The following is a 13,173-nucleotide window of genomic DNA, read 5'->3' on the forward strand; positions in this document are numbered from 1 at the left end:
TAAGCATTATTCTGAAGAAATTGGCTACAGGTTTGATGACTCCATGTTGGAAAAGTTACTCAATGTATGGACTGAATGTTTGTGTCCCCTCAAAATTCATCTGTTGAAACCTATTCCCCAGTGTGATGGTATTAAGAGGCGGGGCCTCTGGGAGGAAATTAGGTTTCAATGCGGTTGTGAGAGTAGAGCCCTCCCGAATGGGATTAGTGCCTTTATAAAGGTCCCAAGAGATCTTGCTTCTCTCTCCTCTCTGCCATGTGAGAATACAATGAGGAGACAGCCAGGAAGCAAACCCCCACCCAGATAACCTTGATCTCAGACTTCTCAGCCTCCAGAATTCCTTGTCTAAGCCACCCAATCTATGGTAATTTGTTACAGCATCCCAGATTGACGAAAAGGGTCAAGAATGCCTTAGAGCTTGGAACTCATTGGAGAATGCTGCAACTCAGGGGAGTGGGCAGCTGGTTTCAAACATGCAGACTTTTATGAGAACAGTGGGTAATTCTGGCAGGAATTAGGAACAGGGGCTGGCACTCAGGAGAAATGAAAGGTAGGGATCAGACCCAATGTTACCCTGCTGGTAGTGGTGGCTGTACCATGAGTATGAGAGTAGATGTGATCTCTGGGGATTGGAGGGAGCAGAGGGTTGTATGCAGATGGAGGTGAAAGGACAAGAGAAGGTGATAAATTTATTAAGCCCCTGCTGTGTATGAGGGACTAGGCTGCTATGAAGGCTCTGACCCCAAGCCAGGGGAGTGAGCACCTGCCTGATCTCATTAGGGTTCCTTGCACATGGCCTTGATAATGAGCAAAACAGGTAAGACATAGGCATGCAAATATCTTTGATCGCTGACACTGCCTGGATCCGGTGGGAGAAAAAACCAAGATGCTTCATTCCACTCAGGCTTTTCCAATGAGCAGGCTCAATTTAACCCTTTTGTCAACAGTCCTTCTCTAATGACTTCACTTTTGCCTGCCTCACAAATCCTTCCCCCAAGTAGCTTCTAGATCCTTCTCCAAGGAGTTAACACAGACCACGTACAGTTCTATGATCTGTCCTCTGCATCAGGACTTTCTCATTGTAATATCAATACCCTAAGGTGGGGACCACTGGCAGGCCACCAGGAGTTCAAGAGCGGGCCAAGCTTACTGAGACTAGCTGCACTGGACCAGACTCCTGCCGTGTTCCTGCCTCTTCACTTTTGTGCTCCAAGGATGCACACCTGGTACAATTATCGCACCCCCCCCCCCCGTTTTTTGTCCCCTTTTCCACAAAGTCTCGTCTCTTTGTTACTGAATTTACTAACAACCCATTTTATTCTACTAATGGAACTTGGTGCCTCTCCCCCTTTCCTCTGAGATTAATACTGCCCTTCAAACTGATTTCTTACAACAATCCTAGAGAGTAGGTGTTGGTGGGAAAAAATGTTTCCCCGTTTGCACTATTTAAGTAGTGGTGATGGAAGCTTTCAGCAAACCTGGAGAGAAAACTGGACTTACTTTGGTTTAGAGGGAAGGAAATAGGTTAATTTATGCTAGGAACTAGTCCCTTACCAAGCTGGACAGGTGCTGAGAAGGAATACATGTGCTTTTCATTAAAGACTCTTCGATAGAAACTGAAAAAGGCTACAATTAACAGGTTCAAATACTAAAGTAGAATTATCCGCAACTTGGATTAGAAAACTTTCAAACTTCACTATTCCAACCATTGCTAAGGGGCTCTTCAAAGTAGGAGGCCATTGAATAGTTATGTAACTACGAAGTGTCCAATTCCAAGTAAGTTTACCTGTTATATAACACGCCAGCAGATATTAGACCTACCCAGTTAGAGCCCTTAGGAAGTGTGAGTGGGAAAGAGGAATAGATGTTTCCATCTTCTTGGCATTTAGTCACAAATTTAGGGTTTTTCTAATATAGAATGGGACCCTAATACTAAAGCCTGGATTTCTGAGGGTTGATGGGTAGATACTAGTTATGGAATGCTGTGGGCTCACAATAGATCCAATCAGAAATCTCTGCACAAAAGCAGCGGTGAGAGCAGCAACCATGTATCTTGACCAGGTTCCTGAAGGGAAGGCCTGTGGGTGCAGGTGTCCTACGACATTGTGAGGGAGATGGAAGTGGTAGAAGAGGACTGATAATTTCTGGAGTCTGAATCTTCATAAAAGCTTTCCTTTTCAAGATGGCCTAAATGTGTCCACCTTCTGTGTTCTCATCCTAGACCCTCAGTGCAATAACTAAGGGATGGGGTATGGTCCCCAAGGTTTCTAGTTGTAACTAATAGTTCTGATAGTACGTATGGACCTTTACTCTGTAAGTAAAACTGAAGCTGTGCCATGTGCACAGCTTATTCCAAAACAGAATATGGAGTCCTCATCAATGTAGGATGTACTTTCTCTGTAAGTGATAATCTAGTGTCTGTACTTCTTGTGTTTCAGAATCAGCTGTGTTTGTGCTTAGAATGAACGGCCCATGGATAGTCAAAAAAAAACAAACGGGGGCGGGGTGTAGTTATAAATGAGCAGGTTTGCAAATAAAAAAACCGACAAAAGCACACTCAAATAATAACAAAATAGTTTATAACTTAAAATTCTTTCACATAAAAAACAACAAACTATAATTAATGCTTTCTACCCTCTTAGGAAAAGGACATTAAAAATTCTGGACATTAATTGCATTCCTTTAATTTCCACATTTCACATTTGCTACCTATAATTTCACTAAGATTTATTTCAACTGTCCTTTATAAAGCATTTCACTTTGTAATGATTATTCTAGAACTGCACTTGCTGGCATGTAGTTACTGAGCACTTGGAATGTGCTGGTCCAAACTGAGATGTGCTATAAATGGAAAACTTGCCAGATTTGGGGGACTTAGTATGAAAAAAAGAATGTAAGAACCCAATTTTTATATTGTTATTTTAGATATATTACATAAATTACCAAAATTAACTTCATTTGTTTCTTTTTATCTTTTTAAATGTGGCTACTAGAAAATTTAAAATCACATGTGGCTCGCACGATCCTTCTACTGGACAGCACTGGGCCAGAACATGTGAAAACAAAGTCGCTGCAGCTTTAACTTACCAGTTATCTTGTATGCCCACTATCTGCTTTTGGAAATGAAATTGTAAAACAAAAGAATAATCTGGCTACCTTTATGCATGTTTTTAATTTTTTCTAGTGAACATATATTTACTTTTTAAATGAAGTAAAAATGTTATATTCTGTTTATAACCTTAAAGTTACAAAAAAGGGACTGACATTTAAGACATGTAGCATGAAAGATTTAAAACAGTGAATAAATCAAATTCCCCTATTACTTGTGAAATATATTTTGCACTTTTATATCAGGTGCAAAATGAGGCACCTAGAGGTAGGAGTGGAAATCTGGGAGAACACGAGAGTTCACTCCCCATCTACTTGTACAGAAGTTACAACTCTCAGAGTGATCACGGAAGCGCCACTACTCTAGTGCCTGTCCGAGCCTCTGCGCTCACATTCCTCTGGGTCTCCGTGGGAAAGAGGAGCTGTCCTTCTGGCCAGGAATTAAGAATACACACTTAGTCAATGACGGCAAGGTATTTGCAACTTTGTCTTCTTTGCATATCTAGCGCGAAAGTGAGACCTTTTGCAATAAATCTCACTAGTCCTAGTCACCTGACAAAAAGGGGCTTGTCCATAAATCATTTAAAATGTGACTGGTTAATGATTTTCAGTAAAATACATCATTAATGCTGCTCTTTTTTTTTCCCCTCCTAATCGGTAAAGGGTAATTTATTTTGAAATGTTGCTTTTGTGTTCTGGCAACATACTGTTAACACTTTTTTCAAAAGCATCCTTCTGACAGAGACCCCATCCACCGTCCATCTTCAGGCCTTTCTGTGAGGGCACATGAAATGCGAGTTTCTAGTAATGCTCTGGTGCCTTCACTTCTTCTGCCAAAGCAACTGGCATGACCAACCCCTGCCGGTGCAGCTCTCGGAGAACATCCAAAATCGAGTCTAACTCCGTGCGGAACTTGTCCAGCTCACGATTCTTCAACTGTGCAAGTCTTTTCCATTTCTCAATTTCTTTGTTTTGCTCGGTTTCTACTACTTGGTGTGTCTGCTGTATTATCTGCAAATTAAAAAATGCCGAATTACTTTTAGAGTTCATAGTGTGGGTGAAGAACCTCTAATAGCCTCAAAGAGCTCAAGTGGGACGATGCTGATGACGGTAAACCTGTGACCTATGTATCAGAGGGGAGGGAGGCAGAGGGAGGGGAGCATTACCTAACGGGCCCCGCTGGGTCAATAAACAGGCTTGTAAGTAAAGAGTAAGTGGGAATTTTAGTATCTAATTCTGATAGGGAGTTATGGAGTTTAGTCTTTTTCTTTTAAGCCATGGTGGGGGGAGGGGGGAAGGGTACCATTTAAAACATCCAATACCTTGGAATGAATCCAAACATCCCCCAAATGCTGTTTTTGTTTTTTTTTAAGAATTTTTTTAAAAATTTAATTTAATTTTTCTCTGCATTGGGTCTTCGTTGCTGTGCGCAGGCTTTCTCTAGTTGCGGCATGTGGGCTCGGTAGTTGTGGCTTGCAGGCTTTAGAGCGCAGGCTCAGTAGTTGTGGCGCATGGGCTTAGTTGCTCCGCGGCATGTGGGATCTTCCCAGACCAGGGCTCGAACCCATGTCCCCTGAATTGGCAGGTGGATTCTTAACCACTGTGCCACCAGCTAAGTCCCTAAACTGCTGTTCGTAAGAACAGTACTTGGGATGCAATCAAGACAGTTTTAATGCAACACATGTCATTAATGAACCATACATTGTCGCAGCAGGAATTATATAGGATAAAAGCACATACATCTATCACGTGCCAGGCTTGGCTTTAAGCATTTTACATATGTTAACATTTCATCTTGCCAACACACTAGGAGATATTCTACATATTCATCCCCATTTAACAGGTAGGGAAAGAGACGCACAAATAAACAAAAAATTGATCTGCCCTAGATTCACACAGAACCCATTGCAGGCAGAGTCACGATTCACACCCAGCCAGGGTGGCCCCAGAGTCCCTGCTCTTAACTACCACACTAGACTGCCTTGCTTATGTGGGTCAATTTTTTTCAACTGTGAAATGAGTGTACCTTGTCCAGTAGCTTACAATACTGTTCTTATAATTTCAAAATACATCATCATAAGGGAATCGTTAGTCACAGGCACTTCAAACCACAGAAAGCTATAGACATACAAAAACAATTAGGGCAACAAAGCCAATAATGTTGCCAAACATTACACCCGCTGAACCTCTGCAATAAAATTTTTTTTTAAATTTATTTATTTTTGGTTGCATTGGGTCTTCGTTGCTGCACAGTGTGCGGGCTTCTCACTGCGGTGGCTTCTAGTTGTGGCACGTGGGCTCAGTAGTTGTGGCGCACAGGCTTAGTTGCTCCACAGCATGTGGGATCTTCCCAGACCAGGGCTCGAACCCATGTCCCCTGCATTGGCAGGCAGATTCTTAACCACTGTGCCATCAGGGAAGCCCAATAAAATTTTTGTTTATAATTCTACCTGGCTACAGAGTAACTTCATAATTCTAAAATGAAAGAATTTCAGAAGTACTGTATAAACACGTGCTTGAGTTAAGTGGAATACAAAATGCTGTATGAATTTTCAATTCTAAGTTTTAAACTTTGAAAATTTTGGATGTCTATTATATATTGAAATTCGGCATTTAACCATAACTAACGTAACACTGTATAAGTTTAAGGTATACACTGTAGTGACATGACATATGTAAAGGCTGTGAAATGACTACCACAGTTAAGTTAACATCTGTCACCTCACGTAAGTTTCAAAATCTTGTACTGGAAGTTTTAACCTTCTGACCACCTTCCCCCAATTCCCCCAATTCCCCCGCACCCTGCCTCTGGCAACTGCCAATCTGATCTTTGTTTCAGCGTGTTTGGGGTTGTTTAGAGTACACACGTAAGATTACATAGAATCTGTATTTCTCTGTCTGACTTAACATAAAGCCCTCAAGGTCCATCTATGTTGTTGCGAGTGGCAGGGTTTCCTTTTTTTTTTTTTCCTTAATGGCTGAATACCATTCCATTGTATGTATATATATCACATTTTCTTTACCCATTCACCCACTGATGGACACTTAACATTATTTCCATGTCTTGGCTGATGTAAATAATGCTTCAATGAGCACTGGCTGCACCAATTTACAGTCCCACCAACAGTGCACATGGGTTCCTTTTTCTCTACATCCTCATCAATACTTGTTACTTCTGTGTTTTTGATAATAGCCCTTCTTTTTGATATAGCTCACTGTGGGTTTGACTTGCATTTCCCTAATGATTAGTGATGTTGAACACCTTTTGATGTAGCTGTTGGCCATTTAAATATCTTCTTTATAATAACGTATATTCAGGTCCTTTGCCCATTTTTTTTTGTTTGTTTGTTTGCTCTTGAGTTGTGTGAGTCCCTTGAATATTTTGGATATTCGCTCCTTATCAGATGTGTGGTTTACAAATGTTTTCTCCCACTTCACAGGTTGCCTTTTCATCATGTTAATTATTTCTTTGGTTGTGCAGGCTTTTTTAGTTTGATGTAGTCCCATCTGTTTATTTCACTGCTTGTGTTTCAGGTGTCATATCCACAAAGGATGTATGCCAAGACATGTCAGGGAATGTTCCCCCTATATTTTATTCTCGGAATTTTATGGTTTCTGGTCTTACTTCTGTAATCCATTTAGGATTAATATTTGTGTGTGGTGTAAGGTAACGGTCTAGTTTCAGTCTTTTGCATGTGAATATCAAATTTTCCCACAACCATTTATAGAAGAAACTGTCTTTTGTCCAAAGAGTATTCTTGGCTCCCTTATCAAATATGTATGCATGGATTTATTTCTGGGTTCTTGATGTGATTCCATTGGTCTATGTGTCTATTTTTAAGGCCAGGACCATACTGTTTTGATTACTACAGTTATATATTTGTATAATATAGTCTGAAATTAGGAAATGAGACGCTTCCAGCTTTGTTCTTCTTTCTTAGGATTACTTTGGCTATTTGTGGTCTTTTGTGGTTCCATACAAATTTCAGATTGTTTTTTCTATTACTGTAAAAAATGCCATTGGAATCTTGACAGGGATTGTAGTGAATCTATAGATGGCTTTGGACATTTTAACAATATCAATTCTTCTAATCCATGAACATTGAATACCTTTCTATTTGTGTCTTCTTCAATTTCTTTTATCAATGTCTTATAGTTATCACTGTACAGATCTTTTATCTCCTTAGATACATTTATTTCCAAGTATTTTATTGTTTTTGATATTATTGTAAATAGAATTGTTTTATTTTTCAGATAATTTGTTGCTAGTATAGAAACATTACTGATTTTTGTATACTGATTTTGGTATCCTGCAACTTTACTGTATTTGTTGACCAGCGGTTTTTAGGTGGAGTCTTTAGGATTTTCTCTATATAAAATAATGTCATTCACAGAGACAATTTTATTTCACCCTTTCCAATTCTAATGCCTTTATTTTCCTCGACTGATTGCTCTGGCTAAGGCTTCTAGTACTATGCTGAATAAAAGTGGTGAGAGTGAGCATTCTTCTTGTTCCTGATCTTAGCAGAAAAGCTTCCAGTCTCTCACCACTGAGTATGATGTTAGCTGTGGTCTTGTTATCTATGGACTTTATTATGTTGAGGTACATTCATTTTATACCTAATCTGTTAAGACTTATTTTTTTTTTTTACCATGAATGAGTGTTTAATATTGTCAAATGTTCTTTCTACACTGATTGAGATGATCATACGATTTTTATCTTTCAGTTAATGTGGTGTATCACATTTATTGATCTGCATATGCTAAAGCAGCCCAGGAATGAATCTCACTTGATCATGGTGTATGATCCTTTTAATGTGCTGTTGAATTTGGTTTGCTAATTTTTTTTTAAACAAGGAATATATGCCTTTTTGGAAATAATTATATCCTGATACGGTCATCTTCTATACACTGACAGTGGTAATACTGGTAGTATAAGTATGCCTTGCTGTAGGTGGGTCATGAAGGCTTCCCCTCATATTCACTATAATAGAACTCAGAGCTGAGAGCAGCTTCCAAATAGAAAGGAAAAACACAGGTTTAAAAGGTCCCTTTCACAAGTGCTACAAGCATTAAATTTGTTCTGTAATTTCAATTCTGAAAAAAACCCACAAAACCAAAAAACATTACCCTGTAGCTTCTTACAAGCATCTGTACTGTTAATCTAGGAAATAAGTCTCTCCAGAAGATGCAAACGTTTCACTATATGTGCTGCTAGAGCAGCCTTTTGACTTCACTGTTCCTTTTTTATTTTTTTAACTTTATTGGAGTATAGTTGATTTACAATGTTGTGTTAGTTTCAGGTGTACAGCAAAGTGATTCATTTATATATTTATACATATATTCTTTTTTTTTCAGATTCTTTTCCCATATAGGTTATTACAGAATATTGAGTAGCATTCCCTGTGCTATACAGTAGGTCCTTGTTGTTATCTATTCTATATATAGTAGTGTATATATGTTAATCCCAAACTCCTAATTTATCCCTCCCCAACACATTTCCCCTTTGGTAACCATAAGTTTGTTTTTTGAAATCTGTGAGTCTGTTTCTGTTTTGTAAGTAAGTTCATTTGTATCATTTTTTTTAAAAAAATTAGATTCCACATGAGTGATATATGATATTTGTCTTTGTCTGACTCATTTCACTTAGTCTGATAATCTCTAGGTCCATCCATGTTGCTACAAATGGTATTATTTTGTTCTTTTTGATGGCTAAGTAATATTCCACTATATATATATATATATATATATATATATATATATATATATATATATATATATATATATATGCCACGACTTCTTTATCCATTCCGCTGTCAATGGAGATTAAGGTTGCTTCCATGTCTTGGCTATTGTAAATAGTGCTGCTATGAACACTGGGCTGCATGTATCTTTTCAAATTAGTTTCCTCTGGATATATGCCCAGCAGTGGGATTGCTGGGTCATTATGATAACTCTATTTTTAGTTTTTTAAGGAACCTCCATACTGTCCTCCAGAGTGGTTGTACCAATTTACATTCCCACCAACAGTGTAGGAGGGTCCTGTCCCCTTTTCTCCACACCCTCCCCAGCATTTATTGTTCATAGACTTTTTGATGATGGCCTTTCTGACTGGTGTGAGGTGATACCTCATTGTGGTTTTGATTGGCCTTTCTCATGTTGAGCATATTTTCATGTGCTTTTTGGCCATCTGTATGTCTTCTTTGTCTATTTAGATCTTCTGTCCGTTTTTTTTTTATTGGGTTGTTGGGTTTTTTTGATATAGACCTGCATAACCTGTTTGTATATTTTGGAGATTAATCCCTTGCCAGTCACTTCGTTTGCAAATATTTTCTCCCATTCTGTGGGTTGTCTTTTTGTTTAGTTTATGGTTTCCTTGGCTGTGCAAAAGCTTTTAAGTTTAATCAGGTCCTATTTGTTTACGTTTGTTTTTATTTCCATTATTCTAGGAAACAGATTCAAAAAGGCATTGCTGCAATTCATGTCAAAGAGTGTTCTGCCTATGTTTTCCTCTAAGAGGTTTATAGTATCTGGTCTTTAATTCATTTTGAGTTTATTTTTGTATATGGTGTTAGAGAATGGTCTAATTTCATTCTTTTACATGTAGCTGTCCGGTTTTCCCAGCACCACTTATTGAAGAGACTTTCTTTTCTCCATTGTATATTCTTGCCTCCGTTGTCATAGATTAATTGACCACATGTGTGTGGGCTTATTTCTGGGCTCTCCATCCTGTTCCATTGATCTATGTCTGTTTTTGTGCCAGTACCACATTGTTTTGATGACTGGCTTTGTTGTATAGTCTGAAGTCAGGGAGCATGATTCCGCTAGCTCTGTTCTTCTTTCTCAAGATTGTTTTGGCTATTTGAGGTCTTTTGTGTTTCCATACAAATTTTAAAAGTTTTCGTTCTAGTTCTGTGAAAAACGCATTTTGATAATGCGTTTATTTGACAGGGATTGCAATGAATCTGTAGATTACCTTGGGTAGTATAGTTGTTTTGACAGTATTGATTCTTCCAATCCAAGAACATGGTATATCTTTCCAACGGGTTTAGTCATCTTCAATTTCTTTTGTAGACTTTTGGTTTGCAGTTACTATGAGGTTTTGATATCGCAGTCTATATATATACAAGATTGTTTTAAGTTGCTGGTCTCTTAATTGCAAATACATTTCTAATATCCTGAATTTGTACTCTCCTCTTCTCAACAACTGCTGGTTCTGATATCATATTTGTGTGTGGATGATTTCCTACCTTTACTTATATTTGCCTTTACTGGTGAGCTTTCCCATTCGTAATTTTCTTGTCTCTAGTTGGGGCCTTTTCTTTTCTGCCTAGATAAGTTCCTTTAGTATTTGTTGTAAAGCTGGTTTGGTGGTGCTGAATTCTCTTAGCTTTTGCTTGTCTGTAAAACTTTTGATTTCTCTGTTGACTCTAAATGAGAGCCCTGCTGGGTAGAGTATTCTTGGTTGTAGGTTTCTCCCTTTCATCACTTTAAATATATAGTGCCACTCCCGGGCTTCCCTGGTGGCGCAGTGGTTGGGAGTCCGCCTGCTGATGCAGGGGACACGGGTTCGTGCCCTGGTCCAGGAGGATCCCACGTGCCGCAGAGCGGCTGGGCCTGTGAGCCATGGCTGCTGGGCCTGTGCGTCCGGAGCCTGTACTCCGCGGCAGGAGAAGCCACAGCAGTGGGAGGCCGGCGTACCGCCAAAAAAAAAAAAAAAAAAAAAAAAATATATATATATATATATGTATATATAGTGCCACTCCCTTGTGGCCTGCAGAGTTTCTGCTGAAAAATCAGCTGATAACCTTATGGGAGTTCCCTTGTATGTTATTTGTTGCTTTTCCCTTGTTGCTTTTAATAATTTTTCATTGTCTTTAATTTTTGTCAGTTTGATTAATATGTGTCTTGGTGTGTTCCTCCTTGGGCTTATCCTGCATGGGACTCTACTTCCTGGACTTGAGTGTTTCCTTTCTCATGTTAGGGACGTTTTTGGCTATAATCTCTTTGAATATTTTCTCAGGCCCTTTCTCTCTCTCCTCCTTCTGAGACCCCTATAATGCAAATGTTGGTGTGTTTAATGTTGTGCCAGAGGTCTCTGACACTGTCCTCATTTCTTTTCATTCTTCTTTCTTTATTCTGTTCCACAGCAGTGATTTCCACCATCCTGTCTTCCAGCTCACTTATTTGTTCTTCTCCCTCATTTATTCTGCTATTGATTCCTACTAGTGTATTTTTTCATTTCACTTATTGTACTGTTCATCTCTGTTTGTTCTTTAAATCTTCTAGCTCTTTGTTAAACATTTCTTGTATCTTCTCGGTCTGTGCCACCATTCTTTTTCTGAGATCTTGGATCATGTTTACTATCATTACTCTGAATTCTTTTTCAGGTAGATTGCCTATCTCCACTTCACTTAGTTGTTCTTGTGATTTATCTTGTTCCTTTGTCTGGAACATATTTCTCTGTCATCTCATTTTACGTAACTTTCTGTGTTTATGGTCTCCTTTCTGCAGGTTGCAGGATCGTAGTTCCTCTTGCTTTGGGTGTCTGCCCCTGGTGGGTGAGGCTGGTCCAGGGGCTTGTGCAGGCTTCCTGCTGGGAGGGACTGGTGACTGCCTACTTGTGGGTGGAGCTCAATCTTGTCCCTCTGGTGGGCAGGGCCACGTCAAGTTGTTCGTTTAGAGGTGGCTGTGAGCTCAGTGTGGCTTTAGGCAGCCTGTCTGCTGATGGGTGGGGCTAAGCTCCTATCTGCTGTTTTTTTTGCCCTGAGGTATTTCAGCACTGGAGCCTGCAGGCTGTGGCGTGTTGGCTAGGGCCAGGAATTGGTGCCAAAATGGCAACCCCTGGGATAGCTCATGCTGATCAGTGTTCCTGGGGCCTCTGCCACCAGTGTCCTTGCCCCCCAGTGAGCCACAGCCAACCCCCGCCTCCCCAGGAGACTCTACAAGACCCACAGGTAGGTCTAGCCCAGGATTCTATGGAGTTACTGCTTTGTGCTGGGAAAACTTGTGTGCACCCTCCAAGAGTGCAGTCTGTTTCACCCAGTCCTGTGGAGCTCCCGCAGTCACGTCCCACTGGCCTTCAAAGCCAAATGCTCTGGGGGTTCCTCCTCCCAATGCCAGACCCTCAGGCTTGGGAGACTGACGTGGGGCTCAGAACTCTCACTCCTGTGGGAGAACCTCTGTGATAATAATTATCTTCCAGTTTGTGGGTTATCCACTTGGTATGTATGGGATTTTATTATGTCATGAAAGTGCCCCTCCTCCTGTCTCGTTGTGGCTTCTTCTTTGTCTTTGAATGTAAAAACATCCTTATGATAAGTTCCAGTCTTTTTTGTTGATGGTTGTTCAGCAGTCAGTTATGATTTTGGTGTTTTCGTGAGAGGAAGTGAGCTCAAGTCCTTCTACTCTGCCACCTTGTCCAGAATTGAGGGGCTGTCTTTAGTTTGGACGCTTGCTGCCTCTTTCCTCAGTGCATGCTGGCCATTATCCCCTTGATGTGGGGTGCGCATGCACGGCCCCTTGCGTGCTTCTGGGACAGTGGGGGCAGCCCTTGGTGCCTGCTCAGGGGTCCCCTAGGGGTGGCTGCAGCCCGTGCACTCCCAGGACAGGGGGCAGTGCTTGCTGCCTGGTTGCGGGTCTCTATTTTTTTGTTTGTTTTTGAGAATTGTTGCATCTATATTCATCAGGGAAAGTGGTCTATTGTTTTATTTTCTTGTAGTGTCCTTATCTGGCTTTGTTATCAGGGTAATGCTGGCCTGTAAAATAAGTTTGAGAGTATTCCTTCCTCTTCTACTTTTTGAAGTTTGAGGACTGACATTAATTCTTTAAAAATTTGATAGAATTTACCTGTGAAGCCATCTGTTCCTGGAATTTTCTTTGTTGGGAGACTTTTGATTACTGATACCATCTCCTTACTAGCATGCTCTTTTCAGGATTTTCTATTTCTTAATAATTCAGTCTTAATAGATTGTACGTGTCTAGCAATTTATCAATTTCCTCTAAGTTGTTCAGTTTGTGGGCATTTTTTTTTTTTTTTTTGCGGTACGCGGGCCTCTCACTGTT

The 13,173-nt window shown here is 40.1% G+C and overlaps 1 protein-coding gene across 4 annotated transcripts in view; it reads right to left on the reverse strand.

Moving 5' to 3' along the window:
• Window positions 1–2,273: 2,273 nt before the first annotated feature.
• The window catches only part of CEP162 (centrosomal protein 162), a 92,500-nt gene continuing 81,600 nt past the window's right edge, over window positions 2,274–13,173 (reverse strand). For all 4 annotated transcript variants that reach the window (XM_079939768.1, XM_079939770.1, XM_079939769.1 and 1 more), the window contains one exon: window positions 2,274–4,119. In XM_079939768.1, coding sequence (XP_079795894.1) covers window positions 3,910–4,119 — 210 coding nt within the window. In that variant the 3' untranslated portion in view covers window positions 2,274–3,909. The remainder of the gene's footprint in view (window positions 4,120–13,173) is intronic.

Source organism: Stenella coeruleoalba, assembly GCF_951394435.1.
Source record: "Stenella coeruleoalba genome assembly, chromosome: 12".
Classification (NCBI taxonomy): Eukaryota; Metazoa; Chordata; class Mammalia; order Artiodactyla; family Delphinidae; genus Stenella; species Stenella coeruleoalba.